This window comes from Papio anubis, chromosome 20 (genome assembly GCF_008728515.1).
Source record: "Papio anubis isolate 15944 chromosome 20, Panubis1.0, whole genome shotgun sequence".
Lineage (NCBI taxonomy): Eukaryota > Metazoa > Chordata > Mammalia > Primates > Cercopithecidae > Papio > Papio anubis.
Window position 1 is genome coordinate 45,507,262 of NC_044995.1, and position 18,602 is coordinate 45,525,863.

General features: G+C 47.2%; 1 protein-coding gene across 5 annotated transcripts in view; it reads left to right on the forward strand.

The window, feature by feature from the left end:
* The window catches only part of RFX2 (regulatory factor X2), a 118,957-nt gene that overhangs the window by 61,142 nt on the left and 39,213 nt on the right, over positions 1 to 18,602 (forward strand). For all 5 annotated transcript variants that reach the window (XM_003914743.3, XM_003914742.3, XM_009193282.3 and 2 more), the window contains 4 exons: positions 3,421 to 3,518; positions 6,953 to 7,042; positions 9,085 to 9,164; positions 11,509 to 11,770. In XM_003914743.3, coding sequence (XP_003914792.1) covers positions 3,429 to 3,518; positions 6,953 to 7,042; positions 9,085 to 9,164; positions 11,509 to 11,770 — 522 coding nt within the window. In that variant the 5' untranslated portion in view covers positions 3,421 to 3,428. The remainder of the gene's footprint in view (positions 1 to 3,420; positions 3,519 to 6,952; positions 7,043 to 9,084; positions 9,165 to 11,508; positions 11,771 to 18,602) is intronic.

The following is an 18,602-nucleotide window of genomic DNA, read 5'->3' on the forward strand; positions in this document are numbered from 1 at the left end:
CGATCTCCTGACCTTGTGATCCGCCCGTCTCGGCCTCCCAAAGTGTTGGGATTACAGGCATGAGCCACCGCGCCCGGCCTGGTTCACCTTTTATACTTTCTGTTTCTTGGTTGAGATTCCCATATGTTCATTCATTATGTATATAACTTCCTTTAAGTTCTTGAAGTTATTTTTAGTAGCTGCTTTAGTCCTTGTATGCTATCTATATCATCTGGATTATCTTGGGTTTTATAATTAACTGCTTTTCTTTTTTCCTTTTATTTGTTACTCTTTCTCTTGAGTGTAGGTACACTTTCCTGTTTCTTTTCGTAGCTCATGATTTTTACTGGGTCCTGGACATCGTTAATGATGTGTTATAGAATCTGTAGATTCAGCTGAGTTCCCCTGAAGGCAAGTGACTTGGCTAGATTCAAACTCTCCCTCCTGCAACAGGCAGCAGCTGAAGTCTTCACTTAATTTTTTTATCTTTGCACTGCTGGTTTTTCCCCAAGATCCCTGGTATCTCCCCCACACCTTTGTGGTGTAGTTGCTTAGCCAAAGATTCAGGTGTATTTTGTAGGAAGATTTGGGGGCTCACCCCTTCTGTGGCTCTCTCTTCCAGAATCTCCACACCCCAGCATTCAGGACTCTGTCCTTTGACCCTTCAGGATAATGAGGCTGATGCTTTCTGGCACCCAAGCATTTGTGGATTGGGGCGTGCCCGCAGGCGAAAAGCCACAGACTCATTGGTCTGACCTATAAGACAGCACGTGGTAAATAGTGTGTTAAATTAGGGGAACAGGCTGGGCGCAGTGGCTCATGCCTGTAATCCCAGCACTTTGGGAGGCCGAGGCAGGCAGATCACCTGAGGTCAAGAGTTTGAGACCAGGCTGACCAACGTGGTGAAGCCCTGTCTCTATAAAAATACAAAAATTAGCCAGACATGATGGTGGGTGCCTGTAATCTCATCTATTCAAGGGGCTGAGGCGGGAGAATCACTTGAACCTGGGAGGCAGAGGTTGCAGTGAGCCAAGATCATGCCATTGCACTCCAGGCTGGGCGACAGAGCAAGACTTCATCTCAAAAAAAAAAATAATAATAAAAAATAATAAAAATAAATTAGGGGAACACATTCATGTATAAATGCCTGTGATGTGGAATAACCTGCATTCTGGAAGGTGCATTCTGGCCATGGTGGACAGACTACGGTCTCACCATTAACACTCTCACGGCCTCTTCTTACTTAAATAAGATGTGGAGTTTGGAGCAAAATTATTTCCACCTGCGGAACAAGGACCTAGTCTTAGTCAAGTCAGCCTTCTCGCTTTATCACTGGTGGACTCCTTTCACAAAGAGGTCTAGTCAAATCGTCTCCTTCTAGTATCACTGACGCTACCCACTTGGCTTCAGATGGGAACAGCATGGTGGATGGTGGGCAAATGACTGATTTAAACATTTAAAGGAAACTGTGAATACAAGCAGCTTCCAACAGAAAAATTCCAAAGGTCAGGTCTGTCAAACACAGAAAGAATGAGTTGAGGACTCAGGAAATACACTATGGGAAATTTACAATCTTTTGAAAGAATGGAAGGTAGGAGGTGCAGGCTGTGTAAGGTTTAGTTAACGCCCCAGCCAATCACCGTGTGGCTCTGGGGCCATCTAGTGGTAAGAAGTGAGTCAGGCTCACACAGAACAGAAAAATCCCGAGGCACTGGCCATGGGTCTCTGGGTCGCACCAAAGGTATTCGGGAGGGGAATTGGGGGTGGGGTGGTGGTGGTCGGAGAATAGTCCCCAACAATACAGATGTGATTGATCCAGCACACTCGAATTCAAACACACACATCCCTTTCTGCTTTCCTTAGGTAAATTAGTTTAATCTATTATAAGTTTGGCTTTTCGTTTTTGTCTTTTGGGTTTTTTTTGAGACGGAGTCTCGCTCTGTCGCCCAGGCTGGAGTGCAGTGGCCGGATCTCAGCTCACTGCAAGCTCCGCCTCCCGGGTTCCCGCCATTCTCCTGCCTCAGCCTCCCGAGTAGCTGGGACTACAGGCGCCGCCACCTCGCCCGGCTAATTTTTTTATTTTTAGTAGAGACGGGATTTCACCGTGTTAACCAGAATGGTCTCGATCTCCTGACCTCGTGATCCGCCCGCCTCGGCCTCCCAAAGTGCTGGGATTACAGGCGTGAGCCACCGCGCCCGGCTTTTCATTTTTAAAAGGCTTAAATTTTTTTTTTCACTCGTTCTAAGAGAGAAAAACTCTGGAGGTGATAGAGAAACAGAAAAGTTCTAGCAAATGTCTATTGTGTTCTATGTCATGTGCACCACGATGTATGCCTGAGGTTCAGTCCTCACTGCCCCAAGCAGGCAGGAGCCGTGGAGACCCCACATTGGGTGGGTGACATGCTCAGAGCTGGTGCCAGGACGGGGGACTGGTGTGCCTGATCACAAAGCCACCTCCCTACCTAAGTGTGTATACTTAACTATGTCTCAAATGCTCGACATAGCCGATTGTTTATTTAAAAGTGAAGACTGTTTGACTTTTAGCACTTTCATGGAACAAATTTATATTATCTGCCACTATATTAAATGAGTCGTTTCATATAGAATTTTTAAACTACCTCTTTGAAAGATGTATGCCTCTGACAGCAAAGAAATACACGTTTATACTTTCTTGTGGGCAAAGATGGCTTTGAACAGAAGGCAGTTTTTACTTACTGCCAAAATCCGTGAGGGCTTTTATCCAGCCCAGGATAAAACGTACCATTTCTTTGCTCCCTCTGCGATCACCTTTTCTCTCGCTAGCCAGTGGTTCTCACGCTGCCCCCCAGGGGTCACTTGGCAATATCTGAACACATCTGTGATTGCCACAGCTTGGAGGGGGAGTGCTCCTGGCATGGAAGGGGTGGAGGCCAGGGAGGCTGCTCAGCACCCTGCAGTGCCCAGGATGGGCCTGCAACAGCAAAGAAGTATCCAGCTCAAATGTCAGTGGTGCCACAGTGGGGACACCCAGCCTTAGAGTATCTCCCATTGTCGTTTGGGGTGCAGTAGCTCCCCAGATGGCAGTCACCCACCCAGAGCTTTTGATTTGCTGGAGAAATGAGTAAACAATTGAGCCCTTCAAAATAGTTCAACCTGCTCAGACTTGGGCACAGAGCTATTGTCCCAGCCTTCTGTTGAGGAATTCCTGCCATTGTGCGGTGACAGAGCTCTTTTTGGGGTTTATATTTGGAAAACTTTCTCTGGCCCCTCTCTCCTTGTGTGGGACAGTTGTGCAGCCTGCTCCCACAGCTCCTCACTTAGGCAGTACCGCCAGGGTCTCTGCCTTTCAACTTCGAAGAATGTAGCTGGTTACTCCTTCCCTCCCATGAACTTGTTAGTTGCCTCTTGGGGTTTCAGTGCTTGCAACCCTTGCCCACCCAATCTCTCTCCACCTTTCTTTAGACCTGAGCATGCAGAATTCCGAGGGTGGAGCGGATTCGCCAGCATCCGTGGCTCTGCGTCCCTCAGCGGCAGCCCCTCCTGTGCCAGCCTCCCCACAGGTAATGTGCGCCCGCCCGCCGCTCAGCCTCTCAGCAACAACAGGGTGGCCACAGCGTGGACGCGATCCCTTTGGGTTTGAAGGCTGCTGGGATCTGCAGAGAGAGAAATCTGTATTTTTCTGAATGGACTTCTCAGCCCCAATGCTGCTGCTGTTGAAATAGGCACAACTTCCTTGACTGTATTTGGCTTTTTCAATCTTTGTTAAAAAGATCCCATCAAGGAAATGATGTCACGAATGGAAAAGAAACCACTGCCCCAAATCTTACTTGGTCTCTTGTTAGCCTTCAGTAGAGGTTTTCTTGTACTTGGAAATGACTCTTTTACACAGAAGTGCCTTATTAAGAAGGCAGGCCGGGTGCGGTGGCTCACACCTGTAATCCCAGCACTTTGGGAGGCTGAGACTGGCAGATTACTTGAGGCCAAGAGTTTGGGACCAACCTGGGCAACATAAACAGACCCTTTCTCTAAAAAAAAAAAAAAAAAATAGCCAAGCGTGGTGGCCTGCACCTGTAGTCCCAGCTCCTTAGAAGGCTGAGATGGGAGGATTTCCTGAGCCTGGGAGATTGAGGCTGCAGTAAGCCATGATTGTGACACTGCATTCCAGCCTGGGTGATAGAGACCTTGTCTTTAAAAAATAAAAAATAAAAAACTTAGCCAGGCATAGTGGTGCACGTCCTGTGGTCCCAGCTACTGAGGAGGCTATGGTGGAAGGATTGCTTGAGCCCAGTGTGAGCTATAATCATACCACTGCTCTCCAGCCTAACCGATAAAAAAAAGAAAAGAAAGGCCAGGCGTGGTGGCTCATGCCTGTAATCCCAGCACTTTGGGAGGCCGAGGCGGGCAGATCACGAGGTCAGGAGATTGAGACCATCCTGGCAAACACGGTGAAACCCTGTCTCTACTAAAAATACAAAAAAAAAAAAAAAATTAGCTGGGCATGGTGGTGGGCGCCTGAAGTCCCAGCTTCTAGGGAGGCTGAGGCAGGAGAATGGCATGAACCCGGGAGGCGGTGGAGCTTGTAGTGAGTGGAGATCGCGCCACTGCACTCCAGCCTGGGTGACAGAGCGAGACTCCGTCTTAAAAAAAAAAAAAAAAAAAAAGGCAAAAGATGAGTTAGAATTCTTTATTTATTTATTTATTTATTATTTTTTTGGAGATGGAGTCTCACTCTGTTGCCCAGGCTGGAGTGCAGTGGCACAATCTCCCAGGTTCAAGCGATTCTTCTGTCTTAGCCTCCTGAGTAGCTGGGATTACAGGCATGTACTACCACGCCCGGCTAATTTTTGTATTTTTAGTAGAGACAAGGTTTCACCATGTTGGCCAGGCTGGTTTCGAACTCCTGACCTCAGGTGATCCGCCCGCCTCAGCCTCCCAAAGTGCTGGGATTACAGGCATGAGCCACCACGCCCAGCCTAGATGAGTTAGAATTCTTAAGATTTGGTTCAAAATGGAATCTAGCACCTGAATGAATATATTCTTTAAACTTTGCAGAGAGAGAATTTTCACATTAAGGCTCTCTCTGCTCCTGGATTTCTACCATGGAATGAAATAAGCCATAAAAAAGACAGAAATACCAAGTGAATGGCACTGGCCACATAAAACAGGCTGGAGGCTCATCACGTGTGCTGAGGTCCGCTGTGGCCATGTGACACCTCGATCTGGAATCTAAAAGTTAGGAGCACAGCAAAAAGAAATGATTATGGTTTAAAAACACATAATTCAGAGCCAGGCACGGTGGCACATGCCTGTAATCCCAGCACTTTGGGAGGCCGAGGTGGGTGGATCACCTGAGGTCAGGAGTTTGAGACCAGCCTGACTAACATGGTGAAAAACCTTGTCTCTACTAAATACAAAAAAATTAAGAAAAGAAAATTAGCCAGGCATGGTGGTACATGCCTGTAATCCCAGCTACTCGGGAGGCTGAGGCAGGAGAATCTCGAATCCGGGAGGTGGAGGTTGCAGTGAACCGAGATCATGCCACTGCAATCCAGCCTGGACAACAAGGGACAACACGAGTGAAACTCTGTCTCAAAAAAAACCAAAAAAACAAAAAAAACTCAATTCAGCAAAAACCAAAAGGCAATCAGTGAAGCGATTTATTTGATGTAGCATGTATAGTCAGGAATCTTTACCTTTTATTTCTTGCACATATGGCAGTGGGGAGGGCGTCTTGGAAGCCCGTCTTAGGTGGGGATCAGGTGCCGTCGCCCCGCCAGCAGTTGTGGCCTAATTGATATGTTTCCTTGCCCACTTGAAAGTGTCCAAGAGGAGTCAGCCCTCAGGTCTTCCTGCCAAGCCCCTCTCTCAGGCTCTCCCAGGCCTACATGGACTCTGTCTTCCTCTGCAGCAGCCACCGGGGACAGGTCTCAGTGCCACTCACGGCCACCACGTCCATCCCAGGTTTCATCACTGTGGTCCCTCTCTGAGGACCTGCCAGGACCCTGTGAATTCTCCAAGCACACAGCACCCAGCTCACCTGGAATCGGAATGCCCTTGCACTGGCGTCCTTATTAGCACCATCTTCATCCTTAGCTCCATTTCTGCAACACCGGGGATGGTGTGTCCTCACCCGTCACCCCTCGTGACGTATATATGGCAGTCACTGCTACCTGTGACATTCACGGTTCATGCCAGGAAATCACAGCACTGCAGCCAATGACTCCTAAAGCCCCAGCTCTCAATAAACACACAAAACACTCCTGTTCCTCCCTCGACACGAGTTCACTTTGACCCTTCCCGTTTTCATAGCTTTGTGTGGCCAATCAGTACTCCCAGAAAAATAGCAAAGTCACACTGTGCAGACTTGACTTAGGAGGCCGGAGAGCAGTGGGGTCAGAGAGCGAGCGACGCAGATACAGGGCACCTGCACTCGAGTATTCTGTAGCCAGAAGCAGTACTTGAGCCCTCTGGCTTCATTAACCTCATTAGAAAATGGAAACAAGTCCGGGCTATACTGCAGAAGCGAGGGGTGCCACAGAGTGCTCTCCCAGGCAGTGATGCGGATGGCTGTCCAGAGGGCCCCAGCAGTCCCCTCTGTACTAGGGACGGTCAGTGTCACCTTGCTGCAGACTACAGACCCACAGAGGCAAAGCTGCCTGGGCGGGTGAAGGTGCATGGGCTTCTGTGTATGTGTGTGTGTATACATGTGTGTGTGTCCACAAATTTGTGCATAGGTGTGGTGCTTGGGGTGAGTGTATGTGCACACTTGTGTATGTATGTGCATTGTTTGTGTGCCTGCACATACCTGCCGTGTGTCTGCCCAGGTCAGTGTGAGTGTGCAAGTCTGACCATCACCCCACCGTCCCCTCTGATCAGTCCCACCTATGTTTTAATAAAGAGCACGTGAACAGACAGACAGCCTTTTACATTCTGTGTGTGTCCTCAGCACTGACCTCTGACAAGTCTAACTGGCCTTCTCTCCCTTCCCTTTTAGAGGGTGTTGGTCCAGGCAGCCAGCTCCGCTCCCAAAGGGGCCCAGATGCAGCCGATCTCCCTCCCCAGAGTTCAGCAGGTACCCCAGCAGGTAATGACAAGCACCGCAGCACCATGCACACCGGGGCGCAGTTAGCACTCGGCGATCTGGTACAATCTCTGAAGCATGCATCCTTTTCTGTGGCTGCTGTTCCTTGTTGTAAGCTTCAGTTTCTTAGCCAAAAGGCTTTTCCAGAAGCTGTACAATTAAAAGAAAAAAATCATTTACTGCAGATAGTTTTGCAACAAGCCAAGAAAGCTGGTGATCTTTCATTCATTCAGAAATTCAACAAGCATTCGGGAGCCGGTGAGCACCCCACGCCTGTGGGTGGAGCTCAGGTAGAAATGCAGACAGAAACAAAGGGCTCTGGACTGGAGGAGCCATCTGCTAGTGAGTGCCATACCCTCGGATGCAGGCACAACGGAGGGAATGCTGCTGACGATTTCAATGATCTAAGAACAGAGTTTGAAAGCACGGCTGACCAGCTGAGTAGCAACACAGATCATCAGCTTGGGGGCAGTCTAGAACATGGTTAGCAAACTGTTCCAGAAAAGGCCAAATTATACATTTTGGGGGGTTTGTGGTCCAGGCAGTCTCTGGAACAACCACTCAATTCCGCCATTGTATTGCAAAAGCAGCCATAAATGATACGCAACCAAATGGGCGTGGCTGTGTGCCAATAAAACTTTATTTACAAAAACAGGCAGTGGGCCAGAGTTTACCAACTCTGCCCTGCAGAATCCTGAATTAAAGTTAACTCAGGCTCCTCCCTAAAAGGAGCCCTGAGGCCCTAGAGGATGCACCACTCTTCAAGAGGGTCTTGCCTAGATTGGCAGTGTGTTCACAGGCATTTGTCAGGTGACTGTGTCCATGAGAACTAGGAAGGTTGCGGGATCACAGGAAGGAAAAGGCTCCAGACAGGCCCAGTGTGGACCCAGGGCCTCAGGCCAGTGGCTCTTAGCTCCTATCTGTCAAGGCACTCCCCAGAGACACCATGGAGAGGAGACAAAGACTAATGTATGATTCCAGAAGCTTCCACCACTTTTCTGGTGCTGGGCCTGCCCCAGCTCTTTCTGTAACTTCTGCATTTCACTTGGTCTCCTAGAATTCGACCTTTGACTTCCACCCCTGGGGGCACCACCCGAGAGATGTTAACCCCTAGAACTTGTGATTCTGGGGGTGGTGCATTGGACAAGTGTATACCATGCTCAGTGGTCCTGGGAGGGGCAGGTCAGCCCCATCCTGCAGCCTCAAGCACAAGGTCACCATGACACCATGACACCCGAGCAAGCCCACTGCTGTGGCCCTCCATCTTCTCACCCCAAAATTCGGTGGACATAGGCAGCCACTAAGATACCCTCTGGGGTGAGAGTTTGAAGTCCCATGTGCAAAGCATTTGGCTTCCACTGCTCTGCTCAGGCTAGAGTCCCTCGGGGCCTGTCAGCTGGGGCTCTGAACTGATGTTTCAGCGAGGGGAGGACAGGGCAGCGGGGGTGTGCTGGGGTCCCCCCATTGCCCCATCTTCCCAGGCATGCCGCTCCTTCCCACTCTGTTCAGACCGTCACATTCTCTCCCCTCCTCTCTGCCATTGAAGGGGCACCAGGGCCACCCACAGGGGGTGTTGGGGCCATGTAGAGTCGAATCCACTTGGCCCCCTGTACACTGCAGCCTGCACGCCACCCTGAGCCACAGACGGAGACCCTGTCGCAAAAAAACAAAACCAGAAAGCAGGGACAGTCCTGTGAGCCAAGGCTGGGCCTCTGTCCACAACTCTAGTTTCCACTGCACTGGAGGGGCGCTGTCATTCTCCTGGTCCCGCCCCACGTATACAGAGGAGCCAGGGCGTACAGACACGCTAGCAGAGCTCGGGGGATCAGTCGCAGCTCCCTGAACTGTGTGGGCCCGTTTGGAATATGTCGTCTGTACATTACTGTCTCCTCAGTGTCTTTCTAGGCGTGCCGACTGTGGGCGGGAACATTGTCATTTGGTACTAAATGTTCATAAAGGCAATAGAAGACACGTCTAGCCTGAATAATCTGCAGGCAACAAATGAGGGCGCGACGGGCGGTAACACAGCATATCCCATGTTTCAGGTGCAGCCAGCGCAGCACGTGTATCCTGCCCAGGTGCAGTACGTGGAAGGGGGAGACGCCGTCTACACGAATGGAGCCATGTGCGTGCTTCTCCCGCAGGCCACACCCAGAACCCTCTCCCTGACTCCAGCCTTTGCCACCTGGGGAGGCATTGAACAAATTCCTCTCCCTTATGCTTTTGGTGATGTGTTCACTAAATACTATTAAAACACTATTAGAAACCTGGGCAACATCTCTACAAAAAATTTTAAAATTAGCCAGACATGGTGACGAGTGCCTAGAGTCCCTCCCAGCTAGTCGGGAGGCCAAGGTGGGAGGATCGCATGAGCCCAGGAGTTGGAGGCTTCAGTGAGCTATGATCATGCCGGACTGATAGAGCGAGACCCTGTCCAAAAAAAAGGGAGCAGGGTGGGGGGTGAGGGATTAGGACATCATAACCCTGTGGAGATTTCAGAAATCACAGACTTTTGTACTTTTTACTTTTAGAAAAGATAGTCTTGGGGGTAAAAAAAAAAAAAAAAAAAAAAAAAGGCTAATCCTAACTCTTCATTGTGAAGTCAGTCTTTGAGATCCAGAAACCATCCACCTCTGTGTGTTTTTCCCCCGCCTCTGTTGAACTCTAGCTTTGTGTAATGTTGATAGAACTTGACTTTCCGTGTTGCAATGCCGCTGGAGTTTTCTGCTCTGTAACTGTGTGATGCTTGGGCAGGAAAGTATGCGTCTCCCCTGCAGCTCACTTTACTTTAGATGTGGCTCCTTTCGCCTGCTTGTCTGTTTCTGTTTGGCCGGGATGCTCCCCTCACAAGTGCAGGGGCTGTGCACGAGAACCTGGCTGTGGCTTCAGGGTTGTGATTGGTGGAGTTATACGATTCTCTAAAGCATGATGTTGAAGGTTACGAAACACACAGAAACACAATAAGTGCATGCAACACCAGTGATATTGGAGCAAGGTCTGTAGGTCCTACCAAGGTCACGGTCTTGGTTTTGATATTGTACTACAGAGTTATAGACGTCCCCCTGGGTTAGGGTTAGGGTACAGGAGTGCACGCCTCCGAGAGGTCAAAGGGGTCCTTCCTGCCACCCAGAGGGCCTGCCCCTAGGACGCATCACAAACCTTACTCACCAATAAGGGAAGGCCACTCCTGACCACAGCTGCATTACTCAAGTAAAACTTCACATTTTCGGTCTGAACGACATAGTCACTTCTTTAATCCAGATGTTAAAGGAAGATTAGATGAATTATTGTTATCACTTAGAAATTCTTTTTTCTTATGCAATCTCATTTATTTAAACGTTTTGTTTTGAAATAATCAGAGACTCCACAAGAAGTTCTGAAATTAATACAGAGTTCGTGTACCCTTCCCCCAGCTTGCTCCAGTGGTGACACCATGCAGGACAATATCAAAACCTGGAAACCTACCAGCCAGGTGCAGTGGTGCACGCCCGTAATCCCAGCTACCGTGGTGGTGCACGCCTGTATTCCGAGGCTGAAGCAGGAGGATCACTTGAGCTCTGGAGGCTGAGGCTGCAGTGAGCTATGATTTTGCCACTGCACTCCAGGCTGGGCTACAGGAGACCCTGGCTCAAAAAAACAAAACAAAAGAAAACCCTGGAAATTGACATCGGGGTAAAACTGTTAACCAGCCCGCAGGCCTTATTCAGCTCTCCCAGTCTTTATGCACATGCTTCTGTGTGTGCTTGCATGTGGAGTACATGTGGCTTTGCGTGTTCATGTGTGTGCCCTTGTGTGTGCATGTGTGTCTATTTCTGTGCATTTTTAGCCCATGTGTAGATTTGTGTAACAATCCCACCGTCAAGACAGAACTGCTCCATCTCCACACAGGAGCTCCCTCATGTGACCCATTTATCCACTTAGAATTTTAAGTTTTATTTTTATTTATTTTTAAGAGCTAGGGTCTTGCTGTGTTGCCCAGGCTAAAGTGCAATGGTGCGGTCACAGCTCGCTGCAGCCTCAAAGTCCTGGGCTCAGGCAGTCCTCCCACCCCAGCCTCCTGAGTAGTTGGGACTACAGGCACGCACCACCACACCTGGCTTAATCTTTTATTTTTTGTAGGGATGGTTCTCTCTGTGTTGCCCAGGCTGGTCTCAAACTTCTGACCTCAAGCAGTTTTCCCACCTTAGCCTCCCAAAGTGCTGGGATTACAGCCCTGAGCCACCACACCTGACCTAGAATTTTTTAGGGGTCAGTTTTCGATGAGTCAGCCTGTGGTCCTGAAGATTTTGCAACACGGTGGCTCTGAACTTGTGCTGCGTTTGAGTGTCATATGCCATGTCCAGATTGCTCCGTGTGTCTGGCCTCTCCGGGCTGCAGCTTTTACATGATGTTTGGCTGGATATTCATGAACTCAGGCAAGGCATTTAAATGGGACAGCATCCCATGCGTGACTTCTCTCTTTCTAACAGACGAACGGCCTACACCTACAACCCCGAGCCTCAGATGTATGCCCCCAGCAGCGCAGCTTCTTACTTCGAGGCCCCAGGCGGTGCCCAGGTGACCGTGGCAGCCTCGTCCCCGCCAGCGGTCCCCTCCCACAGCATGGTGGGCATCACCATGGATGTCGGGGGGAGCCCCATCGTCTCCAGCACGGGAGCCTATCTCATCCATGGGGGGATGGACAGCACCAGACACTCCCTGGCCCACACCTCCCGGTCATCGCCAGCCACGGTATGTAGGAGGCTCTTGGGACCAGCGGGGTAGGCCATGAGTATTCTCGCAGCAGCGGCGGCAGGGACGGTGAGTAAGAGGCAGCCAGAGGCCTGTCGTCTGCTCTGGGCCCAGGCGGCCCCACGGTGGAGTCGGGCCAGCCTCAGATGGGCCATGCAACCCTAGGCTGGCCTGCAGAGTTCTTTGAACTTCAGTTGGCCATTGGTATCAAGAGGAGGACAAGTCATGCGTCATGGGCTATTTGTGAAAAGGGAATGAATCAAGCATCTCTCCAGTGGTGGAGGCTGCAGCCGCCTTTGCTGTTGTCATGATTGTTATCATTGTTAATATCAAGCTCTGAGAGGCGTGGATCGATCCATCCACGAGACGCCTGCACTGAATGCAGCAGGGGAAGTCTCCCTGCAGCCTCTGGCGATTCTCACTGCCGTGCCCCCATGCACAGTCACTACTTACCTGCTCTTCCAAAGTCTCCACATTTACAACTCGATTTCCCATATTTACTTCTCATGTATTTTCCTTCTTAAATTAACACAAAGTAAAATCGACTTTTTGGTGTACAGCCCTGTGAGTTTCGACATGGGTAGATTTGTGTACCATCAGGACACAGAACTGTGCAATGCCCTGAAAACCCCCTCGTGGCATTTCTTAACAGTCACAACCTCCCCCCATCCCCAACCCTTGGCGACCGCCGATCTGTTCCCTATTGCTGTAGTTTCATCTTTACCAGCGTGGTGTATAAATGGAATCATACAGATTGTGACCTTTTGAGACTGGCTTCTTGTACTCATTCTGGTGCCTTTGAGATTCAGTCAAGTTGTTGCATGAATCCGAGTTGCTTTTTTTTTTTTTTTGTTACTGAGTAATATTCTATTACGCTACAGTTTGTTTATTCATTCACTAGTTGAGGGCCATTTGGATGGTTTCCAATTTGGGACGATTATGAATAAAGAAGCCTTAAATTTCACATGCAAGCTTTTGTAAGGACGTATGTTTTCTTTCTTTTGGATATATACCTACAAGTGGAATTGCTGCTGGCTCATACAGAAAGTGTATGTTTAACTTGATCAGAAACCACCAGTTTCCCAAGTGGTTGCACCATTTTGCATTTCCACCAGCAACATACAAGAGTTCCTCTTGCTCAGCTCCGTCAGCAGCATTTGATGCTCCTGGTGCTCTTGGTATTGGCCATTCTAATAAATGTGTGGTGGTACCTCATTGTGGTTGCAACTTGCATTTTCTTTATAGCTAATGATGGTAAGCAGCTTTTCCTGTGAGTGTAGATGCTGTGGTCAGTGTCACTTCAAGTCATTTGCTTCTTTTTTAACTAGGTTGGTTGTTTTCTTATGGTTGAGTTTTTGAGAATTCTTTATATATTCTGGATACAAGTCTCCTGTCAGACATGTGACTTGCAAATATTTTCCCTGGTCTTTAGTGTGTCTTTCCATTCTCTAGAGAGTGTCCTTTGCAGAGAAAAAAATATTTAATTTTGATCAAATCCAGTTTATCAGTTTTTCTTTTGTGGCTCATGCTTTCGATGTCACGTCTAAGAACTCTTTGCCTATTTGCACATCATGAAGATTTTCTCCTGTTTCCTTTGAAAAGTGTTATAGTTTTACTTTTGTTTTGGGTTGGTTTTTTTTTCTTTTTCTTTTTCTTTTCTTTTCTTTTTTTTTTTTTTTTTTTTTTTTTGAGACAGAGTTTTGCTCTGTCTCCCAGGCTGGAGTGCAGTGCATCTCGGCTCACTGCAACCTCCGCCTCCTGAGTTCAAGCGATTCTCCTGCCTCAGCCTCCCAAGTAGCTGGGATTACAGGTGCACACCACCACACCTGGCTAATTTTTGTATTTTCAGTACAGACAGCGTTTCACCGTGTTGGCCAGGCTGGTCTCAAATGCCTGACCTCAAGTGATCCACTCACCTTAGCCTCCCAAAGTGCTGGGATTACAAGCATGAGCCACCGCACCTGATCATAGTTTTACATTTTACATTTAGATCTGTTTCCTGTCAAGCTGACATTTGTATAAGATATAAGGTTTAAGTTGAGGTTTTTGTTTTTGTTTTTTTTGCATATGAAACAACATGCTATTCTAGCCTCGTTTGTTAAAAAAGACTACCCTTTCTCCGTTGGGTTGCTTTAACACCTTTGTCAAAAATCAGTCGGGTTTATTTCAGAGTGTCCTATTCCATTCCATTGGTCTGTCTGCCTATCCCTTTACAAATAGCATAGACTTAATTACTATAGCTTTATAGTAAGTCTAAACTTGAATAGAATGGTTCCTCCCACTTTATTCTTCAGTATTGTGTTGGCTATTTATAGAAACTCAAAGTTTCTGTATAAGTTTAGATCAATTTATCTGTATCTACAAAAAAATCTACTGAGACTTTGATGAATTTGCACTAAACCAATGTGGGGAGAATTCCCACCTTTACCATGTTGAGGCTTCCAATCCATGACCATGGTATGTTTTCTCCATTTGTTTAGATTTTTTATTTCTTTCATCAGCATTTTGTAACTTATACAAAATTCTGTACATGTTTTGTTAGATTTATATCAAAGTATTTCATGTTTGGAGAGCTATTGTAAATGGCATTGTGGGTTTTCTTGGCATTGATCTTTAAATTTATGTTTCTAACTGTTCATTTCTAGGATTTAAAAATGGTTGATTTTTGACTGTTTATCTTGTATCCTGTAATCTTGCTGAACTCACTTTTTAGTTCTAGGAGCTTCTGGTTGCCTGCAAATATAACCACTTTTTTCTTTCTTTCCAGTATGAACAAAAAGAAATTTCATTTCTTTTTCTTGCCTTTTTGTACTGGCTAGGACTTGCAGTGAACTGTTGAAAACAGGGGTGGCAAGAATGGTCATCCTTGCCTTTTTCCCAATCTTAAGGGAAAAGCCTTCAGTACTTCACTGCTAAGTATGTGATGTTAGCTGTAGGTTTTTCACAGATGCCCTTTTTCAGATTGAGGAAGTTCCTTTCTTTTTCTAGTTTTCTGGAAGTCTCTATTATAAATAGATGTTGAATTCTGCCAAATGGGTTTTTTTTTTTAAATTTATGTAAGCATATTTTTTTCTTCATTAGGGTGTTGATATAATGGATTGCATTGATTGACTTTCAATTACACAATAACTTCTTTTTTGGTGTAAGGCTAATCTCCTGAGATAGAAGGTGATGGTCTAGCCTTGTCTCTGTTTTTTTGTTTGTTTGGTTTTGGTTCTGGTGTGTTTTGGAGTCACCCTGGCATCAGAGAGGCCCATGAATCTTGCTGTCCTCTCTCTTCCTATGTCCAGAGTGACCCCCAGGCCCTGGCTCTGGGGACAGGCATAGTGCCCCACGCCTCCTCCCTCTCTTCTCGGGAGGAGTCTTCTTTCTAGAGGCTGTGAAATTATAGGGTAATGTCTGCTGCTTCTACCCCTAGCCACTTAGTGCCTCAGTGCCATTAGCACCCCAGGCCAGGCAGCTCGGGCAGACCAGACATACTTCTCCCCCATGGGATTGGCTGGGTGGAGCTAGGTTTAGTTGTTATGGATCGGAAAGCTTTCCTCACAGACTACAGTAATTGTCACAAATGTGGCATATTTGACTTAGCAAACTACATCAACTTATAACAGTAAAATAGACTGGGATTGCAAGTGACAAATTTACTGAGAAACAGCAGTGTTCTCTGTGGTTTCAGAATTACCTCGTTGCAGCAAACATGCTCCTCAGACCCTGGACCACCACCCTGGAACTGTGGTTTGTTATCTGGATTTCTCTGGAAAAATCGAATTATTAAATCAATTAGAAATCCATGAACGGGCTATGTTTTCTCACACACACACACACACACACACACACCCCACCAAGCTCTGGGGAAGTCATCATCTTGGATAGGAATCTGATTCCTGGCTTCTGACTGCTCTGGTGTTTATTGGCTTGTTGTTGGCATGAGAACATCCAACAAGGATGCCACAGAAATTCGAGAGACTTTCCGAGAGCCAAGAACAACAATGGCCCTGAAATTGCAACAGAAATACGACTGCTGGACCCGACATTTGATGTCTACCAGTTTGTTCATGTCAGAGTTTTGTTTCTTGGGACTATCGCTTAGTCCTAAAGACAGAGCATGAAGGCTGAAGCAAGTCCTCACTTACAGCCTCGACGAGTGATTCCAGACTCTTGGTGACCAATTTTCTCGAGTATTTATTTCCAGTTAAAATGTCATCCGTATTATAAATCTTAAAAGTTAATTGCCCAAATGGTGAATTTTTGATCCACGCATTTTCTATTGTGGTTTTTTTCACTACATGGAGCACGGACACTAAAGTGAGAGTTTTATTCTTGTCCTTTCTGCCCAAGTGGAGCCTCCTTTTTTACCCCTTGGGTTGTGTCCAGGGGATGCTGACGGTCACTCGAGAGGGAACAAGAAAGAGACTCCTCCACCCTGGGAGCTGCCCTCAGTGGGCCCTTCCTCCCGCAAGACCCAGGGCTACATGAGGCCGTGCTGTGAAAACACACAGCCTCTGAGGGTCACACTGTAGGCCCTGATGAAGAAAAAAGGCCTACCCAGTTTTTATCTTTTTCAAAATTGTTCTCATACTTTAATGAATCTTTTCTCATTTTATTAGTTTAAATCTGACTAATACAGCCGAAGATAAAAAAAGTCTAGTGGATTTTAATTGTAGCTGAAGTTAAAATGTCCTGCTGTATTTTATTAGTTTAACAAGCTAAATATTCTGCCTTTGACAGCTTTCTTTTTACCCAAGAAGGGTGTCTCATGATACACCATACATAATACCATTAAAAGAGAAACTTTCGGTAAATTAAACAAGTGCCTGTCTGAGCAAAGAACAACTCTCCCGTCAGGCAGCCCTCAGAACTAGAAGAGGTTCAGAGAGCACCCCTCCCTGGCGGTCCGTGGAAGTGGCTCGCGGAGGCCCATGGCACCTCCACGCAGCAGCACAGCTCATGACAGAATCATCAGTCACACCCATCTCTTCTTCTGTAGCCTGGCTCTTCAGTGAAGATGTAGAATGAAAAGTCACCTGGGCACAGTGGCTCATGCCTGTAATCCCAGCACTTTGGAAAGCTAAGGTGGGAGGATGACTTGAGCCCAGGAGTTTAAGACTAGCTTAGGCAACATAGTGAGACCCCATCACTACAAAAAACTTAAAAATTGGGCCGGGTATGGTGGTCATGCCTGTGATCCCAGCACTTTGGGAGGCTGAGGCGGGGGATCACAAGATCAAGAGATGGAGACACTCTTGGCCAACATGGTGAAACCCCATCTCTACTAAAAATATGAAAATTAGTGGAGTGTGGTGGCACACACCTGTAGCCCCAGCTACTCAGGAGGCTGAGGCAGGAGAATCACTTGAACCCGGGAGGTGGAGGTTGCAGTGAGCCAAGATCGTGCCACTGCACTCCAGCCTGGTGACAGAGCCAGACTCCATCTAAAAAAAAAAAAAAAAAAAAAAAATTAGCTGTGTGTGTCTGTAGTCTCAGCTACTAAGGAGGCTGAGGGAGGAGGATCACCTGAGCTGGGGGAGGTTGAGGCTGCAGTGAGCCATGATGGTGTCACTGCACTTCAGCCTGAGTGACAGAGCAAGACCCTGTCTCTAAATAAATAAATAAAAATAAATCACTTGGGTACTCCTCCCATCTACCAGAAGTCTGCTCAGCCCCTGCATAGCAGAGTTTTTTGTCCAATGATCAGGGCGAATTATTTGCCAGCCAACACACATGATGATAATCGCTCTTCCCACTGCCTGCCTTTGACATTCCCACACTCAAGATACTGTTTGATAAAGGAATTTTGACAATGGCACATCTGCTTTTCCTCTCACTATGACATTTATCACTGCTTTTTAATTTTGTAGAGTTCCCTTTTTAGTGCAGTTGGAAGTTGTTAGTTTGTTACATTTGTTGCAGCTGATGATCCAATGTTGATGCATTATTGTAGACTACACTCCGGTTCACATTAGGGTTCTCTCTTGGTGGTGTGCATTGTATGGGTTGTGGCAAGTGTGTGATAATATCACTTTTGAAGCTGGTTTTATAAGGTTTTGTTTTGGTTGGGTTTTTTTTTCCCGCAAAGGTGGGAAAAGTACCCAGGTTTACACTTACAAGTACCCCTTTGAAAGATATGTCTGAAGTTTTAGTCTCTGATTTGCCTGTACTGACATGATTAAAGACTGTCATACTAAAAAGCACTATTTTTCACTTATTCTGAAGCATTTCAATTGATTTACCAGATAAGTCATCCTTCTTTGTCTGAAGTGACATAACCTCACTTGATAAGGTGTTAAGACAACCATGGACAAATGGATTATTGATCTAATAATCAATTAGCTACCGATGGATCTCTTGGGTGTTGACCCGTGTCTTATTTTCCTATTTTCTTTTATGGCACCGTATGCAAAATGATCACAGTATGTGATTCCAGACTTGGTCCTGGTCCAGAGGAAGGACATTAGTGAGAAAATGGATCATATTCTATAAAGTCCGTGGATTAGTTAAGAGTGTTGAAGTTAAGAGTGTGCAGTGGCTCTATAAGAATCGGTCCTGCTGGGCGCGGTGGCTCACACCGGTCACCCCAGCACTTTGGGAGGCTGAGGCGGGCGGATCATGAGGTCAGGAAATTGAGACCATCCCTGGCTAACACGGTGAAACCCCATCTCTACTAAAAATACAAAAAATTAGCCGGGTGTGGTGGCGGGCGCCTGTTATGCCAGCTACTCGGGAGGCTGAGGCAGGAGAATGGCGTGAACACGGGAGGCAGAGCTTGCAGTGAGCTGAGATCGCACCACTGCACTGCAGCCTGGGGGACAGAGCGAGACTTCTTCTCAAAACC